Source organism: Tursiops truncatus, chromosome 8 (assembly GCF_011762595.2).
Source record: "Tursiops truncatus isolate mTurTru1 chromosome 8, mTurTru1.mat.Y, whole genome shotgun sequence".
Lineage (NCBI taxonomy): Eukaryota > Metazoa > Chordata > Mammalia > Artiodactyla > Delphinidae > Tursiops > Tursiops truncatus.
In genome coordinates this window covers 56,305,622-56,331,489 of record NC_047041.1, presented here as the reverse complement: position 1 = coordinate 56,331,489, position 25,868 = coordinate 56,305,622, and the positions used below count along the sequence as shown (strand labels likewise).

The following is a 25,868-nucleotide window of genomic DNA, read 5'->3' as shown; positions in this document are numbered from 1 at the left end:
GGTCAGGGCAGACTCCCAAGTATGCTGTGTCACCCCAAGAAGTGGTAACCATGGAAGTACCAGGAGACAATGCCCTTGGCAGAGATTAAGTGGGATAAGGTACGATGGATGAAGGGCACCATCCCTAGCCACAGTGAGGCTCTCCTCTAAAGTGACTTGGTAAAGTGCACACATCAGTATGGAATTGGGAAGTCTTTTCTTAAATTCAAACTCTCTGAGGATTCCCAGAAACACTTGAGAGCGGGATTTAACAGGCTGAGGTCCTGAATCACACAGGTGGGACAGGAAGTGGTGGCATCATTGATGGTGGTACTACCATCAATGATGTGACCTCATTTGTGTCCCCAGGTGGATGAGGCCTAGGTATTTATTTTTAAGCACATGAAAGGCAGATGACTCACATCGTGTTTTCATTCCTCCCTCCAACTCCATCCTCTGTATACACGAAAACACATAGGGATATCCAGTCACAAAACACACATACACATATGTAAATCAAAGATGTGCCTACAATAAGAGGACAGGAAAGCAGCCTTTCTTCTGAGCCTACTGCATTCCTGGAATTGTTAGCTGTTTTATACATGTCATCTTAGAATAGCACTGAGAAGGACTGGTGTTATCCATCTCCTTTTCAGATGAAGAAATTCAAACTCAGAGTCCCTTGCCCAAAATCTCACAGCCAGAAAGTGGTAGAGCTCAAACTCAACTCCAAACCCCAGGCCCTTTCCACAGCAGCACCCGCCTCTCACATCACATCTTCAAGCTCTCTGTGGATTAAAGGATGGGGAAGTGGAACGGTAGCTGTTGGCTGGGCTGGAGAGAACTTGACAAAGGTAGGCAATGAGTTCAAAAGTCCAAAAGGACTGTAAGAGTACACCTAAAGGCAGGAATACCTCAAAGATGAATTTCAAGACAGCATATAGCCAGCCGTGTAGTCATTCATTCATTCATTCACATTCATGAATTTCTTCAACACGTATTTGTGGAGCCAGGGACTGGGAATACAAAGAGAAAAGGAACACATCCGCCTCTCAAGGTGCTTATTAGAGTCTCGTGGAGGAGGTGGATGCACAGCATACAGTGAGACAAATGCCACAGCAGAGGCAGGCATGAAGCGTGATGGGAGTCACCGACCCCGGTGTGGAGGACTCAGGAAGGCAGTGTTTAAGCTAAACCATGAAGAATGGAGCGGGAGGGAATTCCCTGGCAGTCCAGCGGGTAAGGGTTAAGACTCCATGCTCTCACTGCTGAGGGCCTGGGTTCGATCTCTGGTTGGGAAACTAAAATCCCATAAGCTGCATGGCGTGGCCGAAAAAAAAAAAAAAAGAATGGAGAGGGAGTTTGCCATGTTCTTAAGAACTGCGAGAGAGGGAGAGGAACCGGAGAAAAATCATTGCTTTGTGGCTGGAGCTGTAATATTTTTAGGAGCTCTGGCCAGTCATGTGTAGCCCATCACGGGGCCCAGAGAGAGACAGGTGCTCACCTGTAAAGACAAATGGAGCGAGTCACAGAGACGAGCATATGTGAAAGCTGAGAGACAGAACTTCTGGGCTTTTCCACAATGCTCAGGACCTACATTCAGTATGTCCCTAAGGCATGGCTGTCAGATGCCCCATTGTTCTTAGAGTAAATTCCTCCTTTTTTGTTACTCTAATATTGATGGATTTCTGTAGATTATAACCATGATAGTTCTGACTAAAAAAAAGGCAAAGGTCAGATATGGTTTCCGAAAGAGCCCTGGCAAGGTGTGGGGGAAGAGGCTTCAAGTCCAAAGACCAGAGAAACTCAACAGAGAAGGAAAGAAGCCTTTAGTTCATGGTACTTTTCCGGGTCATGGATGACTTTTCCTCTTCCTGAAAGGACCAACTTTCATACACTGACATTTTAATCTACCTGAAAGCAATTACAGGACGGTGCCCAGAAGCTCTGTTGATTTATAAATAACTGGCCAATCTTTATTTTACTCCAGTGGAATATGAAACAGCTAAGAAATAAGCCTTCAAAAAATTCCTCTTAAGCCCTGAAACAAACCTTTTTAAAGTTCAACTCTAATTATAACATAGAGAAGTTTCATTCTGTCTCTAAAATAGATGTCTTAAAATAGGGGGGCCATCAATAGGTAGGTGAGGAAGACAAGATGCAAAGCTTCACAGGAAAGCATCAGACTCCCTCAGTGAGCCCTTCCTGTGGCAGTTTTGGGAGAAGAGCTTTTTGAAGTGGCAGGTGTCTGTCAGTAATGGAGAAACCGAGGTTTCCAGCTGTTCAGAGTAGTGCTATTTTTATTATACCTTCTCTTGGCAAAAGGAACTGATACGATTTAAAATCTGATAGCTTTTTTTTTTTTTTTTTTCGGTACACGGGCCTCTCACTGTTGTGGCCTCTCCCGTTGAGGAGCACAGGCTCCAGACGCACAGGCTCAGCGGCCGTGGCTCACGGGCCCAGCCACTCCGCGGCATGTGGGATCTTCCCGGACTGGGGCACGAACCCGTGTCCCCTGCATCGGCAGGCAGACTCTCAACCACTGCGCCACCAGGGAAGCCCCTAAAATCTGATAGCTTTAATGGAATTTTTTAGCAGGTATGCCCCAGTGGTTGGATTCCCATTCAGGAATGGGAACTCATGTCCCATTTTAGAAAAAGCATAGGAGTGGGGATCAGAGGCCCTGGGCTCTGGTTCTGGTGGTGCTGCTGCTTTGCTTGCTGTGTGATTTCTAGTTGGTGTCAAGCATCTCTGGGCCTAGTCAGTTCCTCCCTCTATCTATATGATGGAAAAGGATTTCTTTTACTTTACATTGTAAGACTTTGGATTAGGCTAAAATTATTGTTCAACAGACTAGACCAAGGACTATAGCAAACAAGACAAAATTTAGCAAACACTAATGTTTGTTCAAATTCAGTTCAGCTTCTGTGATAAGATACAGAAAACCCACCATGCAAACACAGGATGCGGGAGACATGGCTTAACAGCTTACTTGTGTAAGAAAGGACTTACGATGTGGCTGCTAAAAGCTAGTGCTCTTTCAAGTGGCATTATTAGGAAGATAGTGATGAGAAAAAAGGAGGTCACACTGCCCCTCTGCTCCGTGCTGGTCAAGCCTGAGAGCCGACTCTTGAGGTCCAAGGGGGAAAGGGAATAGGCCTAATGGGAGAGGCAAAGTATCAGCTGTCAGTCAAAACAAGTAAGAGAGCAGTCTGAAGATGGAGTAGGTCAAATATGATTCCCCTAACTCATCCAGACAGACCATGATCTACCCGGAAATGGAGATATAAATAGTTCAGAGTAGATGAGGTATGTTGTGAAATGGAAAAAAGGAGAACAGAGGATGGAGAAGTAGGCAGAGTCAAGTAGTGAAAAGCCTTGTAATCAATATTAATGGAGTTTAGAATGTTGGGAAGCTGCTGAAGGACTTTAAGCAGGGCGGTGATAGAATCAGATGTGCATTTTAGAAACATCACTCTGGCTGATGGTGAGGATGGACTGGGAGGTGAGAAACTGGAGACTGAGACCAAACAGGAGGGTAACAGAAAAGGGCAAGTTTAAGAAAAATTTAGGAAGTACAATTCACAGAATCTGGCGACTGAATGGATGTGCAAGGTGAGGAAGGAAAGAATTCAGGCTGCTGACCGTGTTTCTAGCCTGCACAACTGCACAGCAGATGAAGAGCAGTGCCCACCACTGAGGACAGGGACGCAGGAGGAGGAGATGTTGGCATGAGCATGTGTCTGATGAGTTTGGTATGATAAGCAGGATACGTACGCGTATAGCTCAGAAGACAGAAGTGAAGTAGAGAAATAACTAAGACTTGGGAAGGATGAGACCACTAAGAAAGACTGTAAAGATTAAGAAAAACGGTGGGTTGAGAGTGGACAATGGGGGACCACCAAGATTTAAGAGATTGGCAGAAAAGGGGAATCCATAGAGCATACTGAGTGTGGACAGGTGTGCAGGGAGGAAATGACAATAGTAGTTGTCTGGAGTCTCATCGCTTTCAAAGCATAATTATTTCAGTTGATACTCTGATGTAAGCAGGAGTACATTTATTCTCCTTTTCTTATATGTAAAGAACTAGGAAGTGCAGAGTGGTGGAGACTTGCCTTATTTTATGTGATAAGACTTTCCACTTGAAAACAACTAGAATGATGAATAAAGTATAAAAAGAAAAAAGACCCATCATTTAGAGCTACCATATGATCCAGTAATCCTGCTCTTGGGCATATATCCAGAGAAAAACCATACTTTGGAAAGATACATGCACCCCAATGTTCATTGCAGCACTATTTACAACAGCCAGGACATGGAAGAAACCTAAATATCCATCGACAGATAAATGGATAAAGAAGGTGTGGTACATACATACAATGGAATATTACTCAGCTATAGAAAAGAACAAAATAATGCCATTTGCAGCAACATGGATGGACCTAGAGATTGCCATACTGAGTGAAGTACGTCAGAGAAAGACAAATATCATATGATATCACTTATATGTGGAATCTAAAAAAAGAGTACAAATAAACTTATTTACAAAACAGAAACAGAGTCACAGATGGCGAAACAAACTTATGGTTACCAAGGGGGAAAGGAGGGGGGAGGGATAAATTGGGAGATTGGGCTTGACATATACACACTACTATATGTAAAATAGATAACTAATAAGGACCTACTGCATAGCACAGGGAACTCTACTCAATACTCTGTAATGACCTATATGGGGAAAGAATCTAAAAAAGAGTGGTATGTGTATATATATAACTGATTCATTTTGCGGTGCACCTGAAACTAACACAACATTGTAAATCAACTATACTCCAATAAAAATTTTAAAAATAAATAAATAAAACCATGTAAGAGATGCAAAGACAGTAAGGAAGTAGTGTGCCAAAATCTAAAACTCCAGAGACAGAAACTGAGCACAAGAAGCCACTTTTGCCTTAAGGATATTTGCTGATCTTATACAAAGGCAGGCATGTAATTGGAGACGCCCCACATGAATCTGGGATCCTAAAGAGAGGTACCCTCAGGAGAGAGTGAACCAGAACTAAACCCATTCCCCTCATCCCACAACCAGGGGAAAACTGCCTTGGAGTGAACAGAGAAGGGGAGGGGCGAGGGCAGGCTGGTCCTCTTGAAAACTCTAGCCCAAATTTGGATTGTCAGAGTGTTTCCTAAAATATCCAGCTAGTTTAGTTTATTTTAAAATGGTTCCATACCAGGCACCTAGGCACCTGGCCAAAATAAATGGAAAAGCTTTGGGTCCTGCAGACTAAATAACGTGAGGCAACTCTCCCCTAAGTATAAATTCTAAAATCCAGACAAAATAGATACATTAAAAATAATCTTCTTTAAGACATCTGGGAACTAACAAGCTGTGAAAAGTTGGGGGACCAAGATTTAGAAGAAGGAGGAAACCCAAAGGGATTCATGTACCATTTGGGGCCACTTTTCCCCTACGGCTCCCTGCTAACTACAGAAGTGGATGAGAGGCTAAGAAGCTGAGCAGAGATTCTGACAACCTTGTTAGCCCAGGAGGCCAAAAATTGGAGTCCAGGGTGTGCCACAGAAAGGGAGCCCTAATCAACTGCCCCTGTTTTAAGTTAGGGCAGTGGAGGACTAAATCCTAGGAAGAAGTGTGAACTAGAAACAGTGTGTTCCTTGCAGGGATTGAAGACTAGCTTCAACCAACTTCAATTTCTGTAAATGAATTAACACGATTTGGAATTATTGGTGATCTATATAACCAAAAACTCTAGATCTGGTGAGAAAAAAAAAGTGATTTGAGTTGCCCGAAGGGAGAGTCATGGTCTCTCATTCAGTTCCTGACTATTTACATTTAAATTAAAACTAATTAAACTTAATAAAATGAAATATTCAGCTCCTCAGTCACACTAACCACATTTCAAGTGCTCAATATGACTAGTGGCTACCATACTGGACAATGCAGATATAGAACATTTCCAACATTACAGAAAGTTCTAATGAACAATGCTTTCAAGAATTACTAGTTACTAGAAAATATCTACAGATTGGTGTTAATGTCTGGGGATATGAAAGGCATGGGTGGCCCACCATGCAAAGTGGGGGATTGTGAAGATCTGATGGGAGAATGGAAATTTAGCCTGTGAGGACCCAGTGAAGTCACAAACCTACTGTGTGGTTATATCCCCAGTTCCTGAATGTATAAACAGACATACTAAGCAACTGACAGAATAACCACACTTGTTTTACTGACCAAAAAAGCAAGGGCTATTATAATAGGAGGGGCCAAATCGAAGCCCTAGGAATTTTGCTTCCAAAACAGTAAACCAAAAATAATTCCACAACCCAGAGGTAATTGCAGAGATTACTGCAAACACTAAACACTGGAAAGGGATAAGGATAATGAGTCCTATGACATCCCTGTTTAACTTGTTTATTTGGCTTGTACAGAAGACGGGTCTTGAGTAATTACTGTAGATTACTATCAACTCAATCAAGTGGTGATTCCAATTTCAGCTGCTATTCCATATGTAGACTCTTCTAACTGTAGCACATTAACACAGCCCCTAACACTTGTGATACAGCTAAGGACATGCCAGATGTTTCTTTCTCTTTATCAATGAACAAGAACTACCAGAAGCCATATGCTCTCGCCTGACAGGGACAGCAGTATACCTTTGTTCTCTTCTTTGGGGGCTACATCAACTCTTTAGCCCTATTATAATCTATTGCACAGGGATCTTGATTATTTTGGTATTCCACAGAACACCATGTTGATTTGAGCTGATGGGCAGGAAATTCAAATACCTCAGATGCCTCAGTATGGAGTGTGCCACAGGATGGAGGTAAACCTTGTAAAAATTCAAGGAACTGACACCTTGATTAATTTCCTTGATGTCCCGGTATCTGGAGCATGTTGGAATATACCTCCAAGGTGAAAGACACCTTTCACCACCTGCTACTAAGAAAAAGGCACAAAGCTTTGTTGGCCTTTTCTGATTTGGGCAGCTACGCATAAAACATTTGTGCTATTCTGCTCCATTTACTGAGGCTGCCAGTTTTGTGTGGGATCCAGAGCAAGGCAAGGCTCTGCAACAAGTCCAACTGCCATGCAAGCTGCTTTTTGGGCATTATATCTTTGGCCAAGGGTATTGGGTGTTATTACTCGGTAGGTCCAGCTGTGCTGTAAATGTCTTAAGGCTGCATAGATAGGGTTACCATACATCCTGGTTTTCAAGGACAGTCTGAGTTTTCACCTGTTATCCCAAAATAATTAATAGTGGTACTTTTCCCCCTCAACTATGTCTTGGTTTGGATGATAAATTAATGGTTGCTCATTCTATGAATAGAGCCTTTTAAAGGCACCAATTACAGAAACATTTTTGAGCAAAGTTATGCTCTATTCTGCAGACAACTATTTTCCTTATGAAAAACAGTTTCTGGCTTACTACTGCATGTTGGTAGAGACTGAACACCTGACCATGGGACACCAAGGCGACCATGCCTCCTGAGCTGTTCAACATGAACTGAATGTGCAGAACTCCCTCATCAAATGAAAGCAACATTGGAGATCAGGCTCAAGCAAACCTGGAAAAGTTGCATGAACTAATACTGCTTAGACTCCTGTGATACCTACTCCTGCTGTACTGTTACTTCTCCATCAACCCATAACAAACGTCCTATGACCACTGGGTATAGGAGAAAAATCTGCAGCTACGTTTACAAATGATTTTGCATGATATGCTGATACTAACCAAAACCAGACTGTTGCAGGATTATAACTCCATACAAAGGTGGCTCTGAAAGACAGGGGAGGAGAAATCCTCCTAATATGTAAAACCTAGAGCAACATATCTGATTGTTCATTTTCCTTGGTTGGCGAGATAGCCAGAAGTACAGGTCTATGCTGATTCATGGGCAGTGGTTTAGCTGAAGAGTCAAAGTTTGGAAAAAATAATGTAAAACTGCTGACAGGGAGGTCTGAGGGGAAATCATGTGAACAGACCTCTCAGGATGAAAAGGATGTGTAAGGACTATTTCGATCCCATGTGAATGCTCCCAAAGACTTCCACTGCAGAGGAGACTCTCAGTGATCAGGTGGACAAGATGACCCATTCCATGAATGTCAGCTGGATACCCTGGTGCTTGCAAAATGGCCTTGGCAGCAGGGAAGGAGGCTACACACTCACCCTCAACAAAGCACATCTGCCTACCACCCCTGCTGAGCACCCGCAGAGGCCAATGCTGAGCCCCTAACATGGCACCATTTCTGGGAGGATTAGCCAGTCACCCAGTAGGAGGATGACTACAGTGCACACCTGCCTTCATAAAAAGGGCAGTGATTTTTTTTCTTACTGAAATAAATATGTATTTGAGATATGGATTTTCCATCCCTGACCACAATGTTCTGCCAGCATCACAATCTGTGGACTTCAAGAATGTCTTATTCATTATTCTGGTAGCGCATATAACATTGCTTCTAACCATAGAACACAATTCATGGCAAAGAAGTACAAGAATGGGCTCACATACATGGAGTTTAATTTTTTACCATATACTCCATCACGCAGAAGTAGCTGACCTAACAGAATGTCAAGATAGTCTTTTGACAACTTATTTATTGCACTAGCTAGCAAACTACCCACTGTGAGGTTTGGGTGTGGACTTACAGGATGGAGTGTCACACAAACTAGCAACCAAGACTGATGCTGTTTTTCTCACAACCAGAGCATAAGGGCCTAGGAATGAATGAATGAAAATGAAAGCAGCTCCTCTTATAATTATACACAACAATCCACTTGCAGCTTGTAATTCCTGCAGCTTTGAGCTCTTGAGTTAGAGGTTTTAGTTTCCTAGGGAGGAATACTTTTACAGGGGACACAAGAATAGTTCCACTTAACTGGAAATTAAGTTCACTACTGGCCACTTGGGCTGCTCATTCCACTGAATCAACAGGCAGGAAAACAGGGGTTTATGATATTGGCTAGGTGACTGATATTGACTATCAACAATAGGTATGACGGCTGCTATACCTTGAGGGCAAAAAGGAATATGTTTGGAATCCAAGGAATTATCTGGTGTTCTTTTTTTTATCATCTTTAATTTCTTTCATCAGTATCTTATAGTTTTCTGCAAACAGGTCTTTTGTCTCCCTAGGTAGATTTATTCCTAGGTATTTTATTCTTTTTGTTGCAATGGTAAATGGGAGTGTTTCCTTAATATCTCTTTCAGATTGTTCATCATTAGTATATAGGAATGCAAGAGATTTCTGTCCATTAATTTTGTATCCTGCAACTTTACCAAATTCATTGATCAGCTCTAGTAGTTTTCTGGTGGCATCTTTAGGATTCTCTATGTATAGTATCGTGTCATCTGCAAACAGTGACAGTTTTACTTCTTCTTTTCCAATTTGTATTCCTTCTATTTCTTTTTCTTCTCTGATTGCCGTGGCTAGGACTTCCAAAACTATGTTGAATAAGCGTGGCGAGAGTGGACATCCTTGTCTTGTTCCTGATCTTAGACGAAATGCTTTCAGTTTTTCAACATTGAGAATGATGTTTGCTGTGGGTTTGTCGTATATGGCCTTTATTATGTTGACGTAGGTTCCCTCTATGCCCACTTTCTGGAGAGTTTTTATCCCTCTATGCCCACTTTCTGGAGTGTTGAATTATGTCAAAAGCTTTTACTGCATCTATTGAGATGCTCATATGGTTTTTATTCTTCAATTTGTTAATATGGTGTATCACATTGATTGATTTTCGTATATTGAAGAATCCTTGCATCCCTGGGATAAATCCCACTTAATCATGGTGTATGATCCTTTTAATGTGTTGTTGGATTCTGTTTGCTAGCATTTTGTTGAGGACTTTTGCATCTATATTCATCAGTGATATTGGTCTGTAATTTTCTATTTTTGTAGTCTCTTTGTCTGGTTTTGGTATCAGGGTGATCATGGCCTCATAGAATGAGTTTGGGAGTGTTCCTTCCTCTGTAATTTCTTGGAAGAGTTTGAGAAGGATGGGTGTTAGCTCGTCTCTAAATGTTTGATAGAATTCACCTGTGAAGACATCTGGTCCTGGACTTTTGTTGGAAGATTTTTAATCACAGTTTCAATTTCATTACTTGTGATTGGTCTGTTCATATTTCCTATTTCTTCCTCGTTCAGTCTTAGAAGGTTATACCTTTCTAAGAATTTGTCCATTTCTTCCAGGTTGTCAATTTTGTTGGCACAGAGCTGCTTCTAGTAGTCTCTTAGGATGCTTTGTATTTCTGCCGTGTCTGTTGTAACTTCTCCTCTTTCATTTCTAATTTTATTGATTTGCGTCCTCTCCCTCTTTTTCTTGATGAGTCTGGCTAATGGTTAATCAATTTTGTTCATCTTCTCAAAGAACAAGCTTTTAGTTTTATTGATTTTTGCTATTGTTTTCTTTGTTTCTATTTCATTTATTTCTGCTCTGCTCTTTATGATTTCTTTCCTTCTGTTAACTTTGGGTTTTGTTTGTTCTACTTTCTCTAGTTCCTTTAGGTGTAAGGTTAGATTGTTTATTTGAGATTTTTCTTGTTTCTTGAGGTAGGGTTGTATAGCTATAAACTTCCCTCTTAGAACTGCTTTTGCTGCATCCCATAGGTTTTGGATCATCATGTTTTCATTGTCATTTGTCTCTATTTTTTGATTTCCTCTTTGATTTCTTCAGTGATCTCTTGGTTATGTAGTAATGTATTGTTTAGCCTCCATGTTTGTGTTTTTTACCTTTTTTCCCCCTGTAATTCATTTCTAATCTCATAGCGTTGTGGTCAGAAAAGATGCTTGATATGATTTCAATTTTCTTAAATTTACTGAGGCTTGATTTGTGACCCAAGATGTGATCTATCCTGGAGAATGTTCTGTGCGCACTTGAGAAGAAAGTGTAATCTGCTGTTTTTGGATGGAATGTCCTATAAATATCAATTAAATCTATCTGGTCTATTGTGTCATTTAAAGCTTCTGTTTCCTTATTTATTTTCATTTTGGAGGATCCGTCCATTGGTGTAAGTGAGGTGTTAAAGTCCCCCACTATTATTGTGTTACTGTTGATTTCCTCTTTTATAGCTGTTAGCAGTTGCCTTATGTATTGAGGTGCTCCTATGTTGGGTGCATATATATTTATAATTGTTATATCTTCTTCTTGGATTGATCCCTTGATGATTATGTAGTGTCCTTCCTTGTCTCTTGTAACATTCTTTAAAGTCTATTTTATCTGATATGAGTATTGCTACTCCAGCTTTCTTTTGATTTCCATTTGCATGGAATATCTTTTTCTATCCCCTCACTTTCAGTTTGTATGTGTCCCTAGGTCTGAAGTGGGTCTTTTGTAGACAGCATATATATGGGTCTTGTTTTTGTATCCATTCAGCAAGCCTGTGTCTTTTGGTTGGAGCATTTAATCCATTCACGTTTAAGGTAATTATCGATATGTATGTTCCTATGACCATTTTCTTAATTGTTCTGGGTTTGTTTTTGTAGGTCCTTTTCTTCTCTTGTGTTTCCCACTTAGAGAAGTTCCTCTAGCATTTGTTGTAGAGCTGGTTTGGCGGTGGTGAATTCTCTTAGCTTTTGCTTGTCTGTAAAGCTTTTGATTTCTCCATTGAATCTGAATGAGATCCTTGCTGGGTAGAGTAATCTTGGTTATACGTTCCTCCCTTTCATCACTTTAAGTATATCATGCCACTCCCTTGTAGCTTGTACAGTTTCTGCTGAGAAATCAGCTGTTAACCTTATGGGAGTTCCCTTGTATGTTATTTGTCATTTTTCCCTTGCTGCTTTCAATAATTTTTCTTTGTATTTAATTTTTGCCAATTTGATTACTATGTGTCTCGTTGTGTCTCCTTGGGTTTATCCTGTATGGAACTTGCTGCGCTTCCTGGAATTGGGTGGCTATTTCCTTTCCCATGTTAGGGAAGTTTTTGGCTATAATCTCTTCAAATATTTTCTCGGGTCCTTTCTCTCTCTCTTTTCCTTCTGGGACCCCTATCATGCGAATGTTGTTGTGTTTAATGTTGTCCCAGAGGTCTCTTAGGCTGTCTTCATTTCTTTTCATTTTTTTTTCTTTATTCTGTTCCGCAGCAGTGAATTCCACTAGTCTGTCTTCCAGGTCACTTATCCATTCTTCTGCCTCAGTTATTCTGCTATTGATTCCTTCTAGTGCAGTTTTCATTTCAGTTATTGTATTGTTCATCTCTGTTTGTTCTTTAATTCTTCTAGGTCTTTGTTAAACATTTCTTGCATCTTCTCAATCTTCACCTCCATTCTTTTTCCGAGGTCCTGGATCATCTTCACTATCATTATTCTGAATTCTTTTTCTGGAAGGTTGCCTATCTCCATTTCACTTAGTTTTTTTTTCTGGGGTTTTATCTTGTTCCTTCATCTGGTACATAGCCCTCTGCCTTTTCATCTTGTCTATCTTTCTGTGAATGTGGTTTTTGTTCCATGGGCTGCAGGACTGTAGTTCTTCTTGCTTCTGTGGTGTTCTTCTTAAGAGGGTCATATCCATCAGTCAAAGCTGATGGAATTTTTGCAAGATGAACAGAGTTTTGGAGCAGGATGATGGTGATGGTTGCACAACAATGTGAATGTACTTAATGTCACTGAATTGTACACTTACAAATGGTTAATATGGGAAGGCTTCTCATAGGGAAAAGAGGACGGTCTGAGATAGCCCTCGGAATATGTACAGAATCTACATAAGAAGAGAATGTAATGGTCGTAAGCAGGGTCTCTGAAGTCAGATGGACTTGGTTCAGATTCTGCCACTTATTAGCTTTGTAACTCTGGTTGAGTTATGTAACCTATCTGTGCCTCAATTTCCTCATCTATAAAATGGGGATAATAATAGGGCACTTACCTCATAGGGTTGTGAGGATTAAATGAGTTAGTATATGTTTAGTGTGACAGAAGAGTATTGTCTGACACATAGTAAGCATTACACATGTATCGTTATTATTTTTTTTTAAATTAAAATTTTTAGTTTAGTTATAATATTGTATTAGTTTCAGGTGTACAACATAGTGATTTGATATTTTTATAAATTATACTCCACATAAAGTTATTATACAATATTGGCTATTTTCTCTGTGCTGTACATTACATCCTTATATGTTATTTGTTTTTGTTTTTTTTTTTACATCTTTACTGAAGTATAATTGCTTTACAATGTTGTGTTAGTTTCTGCTGTATAACAAAGTGAATCAGCTATGCATATACATACATCCCCATATCCCCTCACTATTGCGTCTCCCTCCCCCACTCCACCCCACCTCTCTAGGTGGACACAAAGCACTGAGCTGATCTCCCTGTGCTATGTGGCTGCTTCCCACTAGTTATCTATTTTGTATTTGGTATTTTATATTTTGTTATATATGTCCATGCCACTCTCTCTCTTCATCCCAGCTTACCCTTCCCCCTCAGAACCATTTTTTTTTTTAGATTCCATATATATGTGTTAGCATACGGTATTTGTTTTTCTCTTTCTGACTTACTTCACTCTGTATGACAGACTCATTGCTATTATTAAGCGAGGAAAGACCAGTACATTCTGGCCAGAAGGCATGGCTCAGCAAATGTGCAGAATGGGAATATGCAAATCTTATTTAGAGGGTTCCTGAAGGGGAATAGTCTGGCAAGAGCAATAGCCACAACTTACCAGTGACCGATCAGAGGGAGGGAAAGTGACTCTCCAGACACCGGCGTCTCTCCTAATAGCACAGAGGAGTGTGGGACACCCAGCTGAGGCCTCCCGAATCTTTGGGGCTCTGTTCCCACCAGTGCCTTTTCTGGGAGCTTCAGTAGGTGGCATTCTACCTGCTTTGAGCACTCACAGCCTGTCCTTACAGACCTTTTGAGCTGCTTTGGACTATATCTTTGGACACAGGTACCCAGACAAAGGCTCAGGAGGGAAACACATGGGACAGACTCCGGGATGTAGAACTTACCGCTCTGCGACAGCCAAATTGGGTGGCAGGGAGGTGAGCCCATTGCCTGTGAGGAGCAGGACACGGAGGTGTGGCAGAAGCCCCAGATCACAGATGGCCTCCGCAGTGAGGCTGTTGAAGGAAAGGTCCAGGAACTATGGCACAAAGATATAAGATGGGGAAATAGAAGCACTACTCGTGACAATGATGCTCATACATGAGGTGGGAGCTGGATTTTTTTTTTTTTTAAACCTTCCAGGAGGGCCCATCGCCCACAGGCTAAAACCCTCCTGACTCTCAGGATTAACTTTCAAGGTCTACTAGAGTCATTCTACTATGTCCAACCTATTTGCCAGCCTCAGCCCCCATACTGCAAGCCTTTGTTTACCCCATGGTGCTGGCCAAAGTGACTGCTCCCCATTCCTTGCCACACCCCATGTAGAGATCTTTGCTTGAGCTTTTCACTCAGGAATGCCCTTTCTCCATGTATCTGAATCCAAGTCCTAAAAGGCCAGTTCAAAAGCTGCCTCCTTATAAAACCTTTCTTAATTCCCCAGCCAGATGGAATCTCCCCCTCCTGACTTTGAGTGCTTTATCTAGACTGTTCTGAGGTTACTGCTCACAGTCAGCCAGGTAACTGTGATAACTGGACATAAGCCTGAGGAATAAGGTACTGGTACATGGATGTGCTGAGCAGGTGCTGGCACACAGTGGTGGACTAGGCTATAAACTCTCTGAGGTGAAGCACCTTGTCACTGTATCGATGTATCCTTAAAATCTAGCATAGTACCTGGCACATAGTAGATGCACATTAAAAAACCAGCTGAAATGAACTGGCTTATTAGGACAATGACCCAAACTGACACCTCATCATAAAGCACTTTCTAACTAGCCATCTAGATTCATGAGATAGTTGACTTGAGTTAGGAGACCAGTCAGGAAACTGAGTTTCTCTCTGCAAAGACAAAGGCAACTGTGATAAATTATATCACCCCAGTCTCTGGTCTCCCTCTTCTAGAAGAGCCTCTCTGGACACTCACTTTAGCTCTTATGTACAAGTCTGCTCCCTTCCCTCTCCCTCTGTAATAGGGAAGAACCTTTGTACTCTATCACAAGTTAATCACTAAAGGAATGTTGCCTATAAGCTTAAATTATATGTAATGGCCCATCTCTGGGAACCCCACCTCCCAGGTAATGAGCATTAAGCTAAAATACCTTTATCTCACAGGAAACATCCTGACCAGGCCCACCTGTGAATGACTGCAGGAAGGAAGAAATTAACACATCCCCTCCGGAGGCTGACCAGAAGCAGGAAATCTTAGACTTTACTCCCTCCTCTTTTAGTATAAAAGAAGCCTAAATTCTAACTCAGGCAAGATGGTTCTTTGGGACACTAGACCACCATCTTCTTGGTCTGCTGAGTTTCCAAATAAAGTCGCTATTCCTTGCCCTAACACCTTATCTCTCAATTTATTGGCTTGCTGTGTGGCAAGCAGTACTCGGTAATACCTCCACCAACACACACCCATAGACGCCTACTGAATGGGGCCAGTTTCCGCATCTTATCCCACTGGTGCAGGGACAAGGTTTCTGGTCCGCCACTTCAGTGAAATACAGTCAGTCACACATACACAACTGACTGCAGGTCATTGCTGGAGGAGGACTGGGTTTGGTACTCCACTTTAGTACTTAATTGACAGGCTCTGTAGACCTGGGTTTAAGTCCTGGCTAATTGTGTGATCTTGGGCAAATTACCAATACTTAACCAAGTTTCCTTATCTATAAAGTGGAAATAATAATGGATTTTTATGAGGAATTATGTAGGTAAAGCCTTTAGCATGAAGCCTAGTGCACCATAAATGCTTAATGTTGGCTGTCATGGTCATCACAATCCCTTCATTCAAGGCCCCTATACTGAAGGCTTACTTTGAACCAGTCCCTGCCCTGTGTGAGCTCACAGCCTAGTTGGGCAGCTAGATACATATATGTGTCTGTTTAAGTAGCAATGCTGCTGGGATAGATGTTTGAGCTCCACCAGGGGGTCCAGACGGGCTTCACAGAGCAGGTGATGCTTAAGCTGTCCTCAGAGACTAGTCGGTATTCACCAAATTGTTAAGGGCAAAAAGGCATACAGCACAGCAAGTGGCATGTATAGAAGCCAGGAGGCAGCCTTCCTTATTCTGAGAACTGCAAATGGTTTGGGTATGACTAGAGTCCATGGTATACAGAGGGCTTGATAGGACTGCACAGGCCATGAAAGATGCCCAGCACCAAAGGAATGCCGAGTTCATGCTGCCATCAGTAAATTCCAAGTTTTGAGAGTTCACACAAATGGTGATCCCACTTGGCAGGGGCAGAGAGAGAAGCCTTCAAGGATGAAGACCTGGAAAGCTGGCTTGGATAAACATAGATAAACATGGGGATCATTCTCTCCTTCATACACATATGTGGACAGTCAGCAATGGATTCTACCTCAATATCTCTCATACTTGTTTCTTCCAATCCATGCTTTATACAGCAGCCATGCCACACTGGTTTTTCTAAAATACAGTTCAGACCCTATTACTCCTCAGTTCCAAATCCTTCAATGGACCCCTGTTATCCATAGGATAAGATTCAAAGTCCCTCTAAGGCTCTCTACAGTCTCTCTTCCGTTACCTCGCCAGGCTCATCTATCGCCACACTCTATGGTGTCTCACTCATTCCAACCATACTGGGCTGTCCCATCAGTGTTCTAGCTCAGAAATTGGCAAACAAAGGCCTGTAAGCCAAATCCAGCCTGCTGCCTGTTTTGTATGGCCTGTGAGCTAAGAATGCTTTGTACATTTTTAAATGGTTAGGAAAAAAGCACAAAAAGAATAACATTGTATGAAAATTATGTAAAATTCAAATTTCAGCATCATAAAGTTTTATGGGAACACAGCCCTGTCCCTTTGCTTACATATTGTCTACAACTGCTTTCCTTCTACAAGAGCAGAGTGGACTAGTTATGACAGTTATGACTAGTTATGACTGTACGGACCGCAAAGTCTAGAATATTCACCGTCTGGCCTCCTACCAGAAAAGTTTGCTGACCCTTGCTCTGGCTGCTTTGGCTATTTCATGTCGGGTCCAAATCTGCTCTCTATGGAAGTAAGGGCAGCTCAAAGAAACGAATAGTCTTAGAACTGCAGGTCGCAGAATTTCACAGCTGGCCCAGAATTTACAGAGGGGGAAACTTAAGTTCCAGAGAGGTAAGTTATTTGGCTGAGGAGGTATGGCAAAGTAGTGGCAGACCAAGACTAGAAACGAGGTCTCCTGACTTTCAGGGCAGAGCTCCAGCTGACTCTTTTTCAGGCCCGTATGCAGAGAATCAAATCATGACAAAGCTGTTTTCCTAAACTGACTCCTGAAGAGTTCTACTCTGGGTGACAGCCTTTCTGGCAAATAAGGACAGAAGATTCCTAACTTGGATGCTGCATCTGCTGAGTCACATCAAGTTTTATTACACATCAAAGTATTCACTGCCATGAGCTGCAAATTCAGGACATTTGACAGGTTTATCCTTTTTCTTAGAGAACCCTTTCAAACCACAGAGAGATGAAAACAAATGATTGGCCAGGAGATTTCCTCTTCTCATTTATGTTCTGCATCTTGACTTTGGTCTGCTCTCTTATGTAAATAAATTCCCTTGGGTAGGGCTGGTCTGCTGGATAAATAATCTTCATCAGTTGTTATCAAACTATGAAGTAGGGCCTCCCAAAAGTCCATTATGATCAACCAGTAAGTCAGCTGTGGGGTCAGAGCCTCTAGTCATGTCCCCTCCCTGTGGCCCACTGGCACTTGAAGTAGGGGTTTGAAATGGTAAGGATGAGGAAGGTAGGCTGCCTGGCACAATGCATGATATATAGAAGCTCAATAACTACTTTTATAAGAAGCAAAATAAAAAATTAATGGAAACTTATAATAAGCTCCCAGGCCTATAGGTGAGGGAAGTGGCTCCCTGTATCTCTAGAGCATCTGGAACCAGTTTCCCACTGTCTATAATAAACTCTGGTATTGTGCTAGGTTTTTAACCTAGCACAAAATTGCATCAGTTGTTGTAAATTTACTCTCTCCCTCTCCCTGTATTATTGGACCTTCAAGAGCTTTGCTTCCTGGATAAGCATGAGGACCACTCCTGTCAGAAATCATAGTAAAGCACTGTTATCCTCAATATGGCTGGAAACCATGGAGAAAAGGTACCATTACATTCAGTATAGCATGCTTTAAAAATGCAAGGACTTATGATCCATTTTAGGAAGATTACCATCCCAAGCGGTTAAAACTTCTTAAAACTTTGGCATGTAAAGGGCATCAACTCTTAAAAGTTCAGTTTTGTGGAAGGTCTCTCTCTGGCCAGACCAGGTTAAATGAGGTTTTTATGAAGAATGGCCGATTCTTGATGTTTGTAGATTAAATAATTTAAGTTACCAGCTCTTTGGGGTAAACCCCAAGGCTCATGACATGCAGACATTTTGCTGAGGTGTGACTCTGAAGCTCTTCTAGAAGGCCAACATGTGGGGAAGAGCCCATTACTTAGTGTGTGAACCTGGCCAGATGCCCGCCCCACACCTCAAGCCAGCTCTACTGTTCTCTACTCTCCATGTATGCAGACTCCCGGGTGGTGACAAAAGCTTTGTTTCTTTGCGAAAAATGATCCTAAAGTTTTCATGGATGTTGAAGAGGTGATTAACTTGAAGTATGAGAACATGTATAGAAAATGCGTGACGATGGGAAATTTAATTTAGGAGAAAGCCAAGAGTGCCAAGTTTTTTGTATTTGTGAATACAAAACAGCTGTGGATGTATAGAACTTATAGCAGCCCTACTTTATTTCACACTCATCCCTGGGTCTATGGCCCATAACCTTATCCGAGCTCATTAGAACCAATCTGGCTCACTCATACCAGGATGGGTCTCTGGAATCGGTCCATAACGCCTCTAGTTCAGCAAGTCCAATTTGCTGTGCCTAGCACTTAACCTCCATGGCTCAACCCCCACTGGATCCAGATCTCCCCTCAAATTCTCCTTCCTACAGTACTCTATTCAAAATCACTCCTCTGCACAGACTCCTTTGGACATGACCTTTGGCATTTATTTTCCAAGACCACGCCCCGTGGCCATAAGTATAATATATTCTCACCCACTGGCCACCACCTCCACCAGCCCCACTCCCTTATTACCACCACCAACTCCACCACCCACCCCAGAGGAACACCCTGAAGCAAGGTGGCTATAAAGGCCCAGAGAGCCCCTTCTCAACAGTTTTAATCAGTAGACTCCTTACACCCATTCCTTACAGGGATACAGGTGGGCACCAAAAACTCCCTACCTCCAACTTACTTCCAAGGACTTAAAGTCTCCATCCTTCACGTAGACTGTTTTGATGCCATTAAATGCAAGCTCCAGTTCCTTTAAGACTGGAAATGTGTGAAATGCCTCTACAGGGGGAGGAGAAAGAGAGAAACGGTGGCTTGTGAAGGACGTAAGAGAAAGATATTAACAGTGGTCATTTACTGGGTTCCCACTGCGTTAGGCCAGACACTGTGTAAAGTGCTTTACATACATGGACACTAAATCTCTAAAAACCCTGAAAAATAGGGATTACTACTTCCATTCCACTGCTGAAGAAACCAAGGCTTAGCTAGGCTAAGTGATTTGCTAGAAATAGAATTGCTGGTAAGTGGAAGGGCCAAGGACTGAATCTAAGCCTAATTCCAAAGCCCATTTAAAAAGTGATCTTTATTATTTCTGGTTATAAAAGTGAAACATTCCCACCAAAAAGCTTTAAAAAACATAGAAACATAAAAGTTCCCTTTAATCTCAACACCTAGAGGTAACTATTCAAAGCTTCATGTACAATACCCCAGACCTTTTCTCATGTGTATACTGACACACACACACACACACACACACACAAACTTCTTTTTACAAAAAGGGAATCATACTACACACGTACTGTGACTTGCTTTTTTACCTTAACAATATGACTTAAAGATTGTTCCAAGTCAAAACAGAGATCTGCATAATGTCTGAATTATGTTCTGTTGTATAGACATACCCTATTTTAGTTAACCATTCCCCTAGTGATAGTCGCTAGACTATCTGGATAAAAGGTTAAGAACACTCTTCCCCTTCTGCTTGAGAACTGGACCTTGGGTTAACTTTCTAGCCTTCTTCCCTTGGTAACATGAAACAAATGGTATGGTCACTGTGTTATTAGGCAATATTGCTATGGTAAAAATGACCCCAGGTTAGTAAACCACATCTGGACTAGGAGAAACTATAAATGAACTATAACGATCTCAAGGGGGCACTATAACTTTGGGCGTCTCTGTGTGTGGTGATGCCTATAACTGGACATGTCCTTTGCAGGAACTCTGGGAGCCATGTCTATGGAGTGTTACAACAGCTATCTGATCCCATGGGGAACAAGGTTTCTAAGCCAGAGTGGCTCCTGCATCCACCCAATGAGAGTTTCATTGTTTTGGCCCTGAGCTAGGGGCCACAGAGAATGGCTCATGGATGGCTACATGAACAGCAGTGAGGATTCCACTGAAGAGGAACTGCTGACGCTGTGCTGCTGGCATACTGTGTGGAATTACTCAAAGCCTTCTAAGTGAACCTGGTGTCAAGTGTGGCCTATGGTGGTTTTGTGAGTTGGAATGTTCTGTAGAGCCTAATAGAAAGATGTGCTTTCGGGATGTTTCCAATGAACATCCTTGTACAAGTGTGTTTCTGTAGAATAAATTCCTGGGAGTGGAACTACTAGATGATGTTAAGAGACATCGCCAAACTACCTTCCAAAGATATTGCACCAATTTCTTACACTTGATTATGAGAGTACCCATTTCCCTACCAATGCTGGCAGTCATCAGTCCTTCTCATTTTTGTCAATATTTGATAGGCAGAAAATAGTACTTGGATGCTATTTTATTTACTAGTGAGGATGAGCATCTTTTCATATGCCTGTTGCCTGTTTTTCAAGCCCATGCTCCTGACAGACCATGCTGTTTCCTCAAGGGCAGGGACTTCGTCACATGCTTCTTTAAAAACACCCCTCAATCTCAATGCATTCAAAACTAATTCATCTTATTTCTCCCTAAACCTGCCTCTCCTGTAGTCTGTCTGTCTCAGTAAATCCTCTTGGTTCCTCCCTTTCCCTACATGCCCATTAGTTACCAAGTCTGGTTATTTCTACCTCCTCTTGAATCTCTCTCAATCCCCTCCACCCTTACTGCCACAGCCCTGGTTGAGGCCTCACCTCCTCTCTCCTGGAAAAATGAAACCATCTTCCAGGTTTCCTGGCTTCCATCTTATAATCCACACTCCTCACAGCCACCACTGAGCCTCTCTATTTCAAAGCCTTCCAAGGCTCTCTTTTGCCTGCAGGATTAAGCCCAAGTCACCCAGGGCCCCTGATAATATAGTCCTTGCCCACCTTTCTAGTCTCCATTCTCCCCTACCTATATACCCTGCACACATACAAAGCTTCCTCAGGGCCCCTGATCACTGCTCCATTGGCCTGAAATGCCTTCTCACCTTCTAATTCTTGAGTCACTCCTATTCGTGTTTTAGGTCTCAGCCTACATACTCTTCTCAGAAGTTTCCTCTGACACTCTAGGCCCGGTTGATGGCCTGGTTGATTTTCTGATTCCCTCTATCATGGCAGTGACCGTATACCCTGCTATAACTGAGCTCACCAAAACAGGAACTGGACACACAGATTTCTAAAAGCCAAGCAGTCATATAGTCCTGACACCCAGCAGGGGTCGCTGTGGATCTGCTGAATAAACAAGAAGGCTTTACAGTCCTACAGGAGCTTTCAGGGACTTCACAATTTCTTACATGCAGTCCCTTGGTATCTGCAGGGGATTGGGTCCACCGCTCCCACCCTAACGCCCACCTCCACCACCATCCTGCATCACCACCATGGACACCAAAATCATGGATGCTCAAGTCCCCTGTATAAAATGATGCAGTGTTTGCATATAACCTGTGCCCAGCCTCCTGTATACTTTAAATCATCTCTAGGTTACCAATGATACCTAACATAATGTAAATGCTCCGTAAATTGTAAATACAATGTATATGCTACGTAAGTAGTTGCCAGTGCATGGCAAACTCAAGTTTTGCTTTTTGGAACTTTCCGGAATTTTTTTTCAAATATTTTCCATCCATATTTGGTTGAATCTGTGGATGTGGAATCCACAGATATGGAGGGCTGACTGTACTTATCTCATCTGAGTCTACAAGGTATCCTGCCTTGGGGAGGAAAAAAGGAAGGGCATTATCTCCATTTACAGTTAGAGAAGCAGGAGCTCACAGAGAAATGTTCTGAGTAGGCAGTGCCAGCTCTGGACTGGAATCAGGTCTGTGTGTTCTCCCTCACCCAGCCTACTGCACTCCAAAAAAAGGGATGCGTGGCCAGTCACAGGTGGGCAGGCAAGTTCTAACACGAGAGACTGGCTGTGACAGCCAAGAGGCAGAAGGTAGTTTTCAGGAAGAAAACTTACCTAGAGGCAGTAGGTTTTCTGAGGCATTGATGTAAATCACAGAATTAAAATGCTTGAAGTCCTTTTCCTTAGCCTGCGAGAAGGCATTTCAAAGAACACAAGATTAGTTCCCTGCCTGCAGGCCTTGCTGAAGCTCCAGAGCTGCTGGCAGAAGGAGCAAAGACCTCAAGGGGTAAGAACAAGAGCAGAAACTTGTTAAAGGCAGGAAGGTCTTTTCTGCTTTTTTTTTCTATTATGAAATAATTCAAATGTTCATAAAAGTATAGTGAATGTTACTCTGAAGGCCCGAGTAACCACTATCCAGCTTTAATAAATCCCAATATTTTGCTGCCTTTGCTTCAAATCTCCTTAAAGAAACAGAACACTACAGAGAGTTGACCACCACTACTCCCCCTAACGTATCCATCCCCAATCATACTCTTCTCCCTCTTTCCCACAGATAACAGCTACCCTGAATTGGCGATTATCACTCCCATACCTGTTTTATACTTGTATTACATGTATGTGTATCCATAAACCATAAATACAGTGTTATTTACATGTTATAAAACTTTATATCAAATGCCATCATACTGTAGATATCATTCTGCAACCTGCCTTCTTCACTCAACACTATGTGTTTGAGATTTACTTGTGTTGAGACACATAGATCTTTTTAGATTTACTTATGTTGATACATTTTAACTGCTATGTGGCATTATATAAGCAATCTCTCTTTATATGCCATGGAAAGCCTACAAACCGAAAATATATGCCATATGTGGTAAACAGCAATACACTGGCTAATGGCAGGCCACAAATCTAGCTCCAAGCTACCTATTAGCCAGTGCAAAGAAAGAAACATGACTCATTACATAAGTCACAGAGTCTGCGAGTTGAGAACAAACCAGCATCTTGGGAGAACCACTACCACTCCTGGCACTGAAACCTGACAGACATTTCTCCTGTAGGCTCTTTTGATGGGAACTCAGTGTCATACAATGAATCACGCCCCAATAAAATTCTATGCACATTCAAACCACTTCCATAAGGCTATTTATTTCCTTTAACTCACTTCACATGGGATAATGGCAACACCAAATATATAGCAAAAGATTGTGTCTGTGAATGTTGTTCCCACCCAGTGAGTCCCTGTCTGACCCTCCCCCTCCCTATGACCAGATTCCCAGTCCCCAAGGACTCTGGAAGTACAATGGTCCAACAGCCAGGAGCTACCTCAGGTCTGGCTCACCCCAATCACACCTCTGCTGGCTGGCCTTACCTTGGAGAACTTCAGGCCGCTCACGTTAATGGTGCATAGGTCGGACGGATTCTTTACACAGTGGTGCTTCAGCTGGAACACAGTGCAGACAATCAGCGTCAAGGCCCCAACAAAGCTTATGTAATTGGCCAAGACAACAAATGACTCCCTGTTGAGGAGGGCAGCCTGGCACAGTGGAAAGAGCACGGGCTTCGGAGCTGCTCAGAATCAAGCTGCCACCTCAGCTCTCCCACCTCTATTTCCCATCTGTAAGGTGGGGATGGAAACATTGACTTTACGTGGTTCTTAGGAACAAACTTTCTCCTAATCCTAACTGAACTCTTTGACATAAGTATGATGATGTCTCTTCATAAATGAGAAAAGCAAGGCTAAAAGAGATAAAGTGACTTCCCTAAGGTCCCACAGCTAGTAAGTGATAGATCTATGATTTGAATCCAAATCTGTAATCACTAAACACTATGCTCTTAGGACTACCATACGTTGCTCTTCACAATTAAAAAGTCAGAAGAAAATCTCAGCTTTGGAGTTTCTATTTCTGTTTAATCAAACCCCATTCTTTTTTTCAGTTAATCATTTAGTTATGGTACCTTTTATGTTTAGGCATGGAACTAGGAATTTATGAGACAATGTATAAGAAGCAGAAATATTCCATGCCTTCTGAAAGCTTAAAACTGCATGGAAGCCAAGGAGCAAGCAAGTATTTATAAACGTGATAATATTTTAAAGGAGAAATTCAAGATGCTATGGGAGACAGTAACAGGAGGTCCTAACCTCAGTGTGGAAGTGAGGAAATACTCACTTGAGGAAGTAATATTTCAGCTGATACCTAAGTGCTGAGTAGGAGTTGGTCCCATGAAAGTGGGTAGCAGGGGTCATGAAAATTATCAAGGCAGGTGAAAGCAAGGTGCTTTTGAGAGGATGAAAAACAAAGTAAGGCTAGGGAGGCAGTCATTAGATCATTTGTGTCCATGTTGGCTCTGTAAAGGAGCGTGGATTTTATCCTATAGTCAATGGAAATCTGTCAGAGGTTTTTTGGCAGGGGGCTAATAGAAATTTTATAAAAATTGCTATGTCTGACACACGCAGAAAGGATGAGAAGACAGGAAAGGGTGGTGAGAGACCACTGTACTAGACATTGTTAACTGGCTTCTCTAGAGCCACTTCTCTACTTCTTCCTTGTTAAAGAACCCCAATATCATTCACATTTCTCTGAGTGGATATATCCTTCAACTCCAGCTCCACAGGCTAAGTCTTGACTTTGTCTAATCCAGTCATGGTGGTCATGTTCCCCTAACCATTGACTGTTGGGATTTGTGATACAGGTTTGGCCAAGGAGACGCTGGCTGCTGGGGGTGGGACGCCAGTTCTGGGAAGTTCTTACCTTTAAAACTCGATATAAGACAGTGACAATCCCTTTTCTACCTCTGGACATTATCCTTTAAATGTGATGACCAGAGCTCAGCAGCCATCTCAGGATCATGAAGGCAATCAGCCCAAGAGGACAAGCTAATGTGCCAAGGATAGAAAAGCAGAGAGATGGAGGAACCTGGGACTTGGAAGAAGTCATTAAACCAATGAATTAACCTACCCTAGAATAACAATGCCTCTGGCTTCTTTTCATGTGAAACAAAAGCATGCTAGTTGGTTCAAACTGTAATAGTTAGGAAGTTACTGAATTAGTCCAATAAAAGATGATGGTAGCTGAGATTAGGGTGGTGGCAGGGCAGATGAAGAGAAGAATACAGATTTGACAACTAATGAAAGTACCAGGGCTTGGTAATGGCAGGGATGAGGGTGGTGAGGGAGAGGCACGTGCCAAGGATAACCCCAAGTTACTTGCTTAGTGACTGGGTACATAGTATTGAGACCATCATTGAGACCATGCATTGAACACTAGAAAAGAGGTGTTTCGGGGACTTGGAGTAAGGGGACTGGTGTAGAAGGTCAATATGAAGTGCCAGTGAAACATTCATATCCAATAGGCGGGTAGGTACCCCATTACTCTGAAAAACATCCTTGATGCTTCTGCTATCCAAAGTGGCAACATGGGTAACAAGCTATCTCAATTAATGGGGGATGTACATGTTGAAAACAAAGGGGAAAAGAAGAGTCCCCTATGGGAAGTGTTTCTGCCCCTCCTCAGTACTG

General features: G+C 42.1%; 1 protein-coding gene across 2 annotated transcripts in view; it reads right to left on the bottom strand.

Moving 5' to 3' along the window:
• The window catches only part of XRRA1 (X-ray radiation resistance associated 1), a 104,596-nt gene that overhangs the window by 59,433 nt on the left and 19,295 nt on the right, over nt 1-25,868 (bottom strand). For both annotated transcript variants that reach the window (XM_033862277.2, XM_073808454.1), the window contains 4 exons: nt 23,721-23,792; nt 22,460-22,532; nt 19,287-19,384; nt 13,945-14,078 (listed from right to left, as the gene is read on the bottom strand). In XM_033862277.2, coding sequence (XP_033718168.1) covers nt 13,945-14,078; nt 19,287-19,384; nt 22,460-22,532; nt 23,721-23,792 — 377 coding nt within the window. The remainder of the gene's footprint in view (nt 1-13,944; nt 14,079-19,286; nt 19,385-22,459; nt 22,533-23,720; nt 23,793-25,868) is intronic.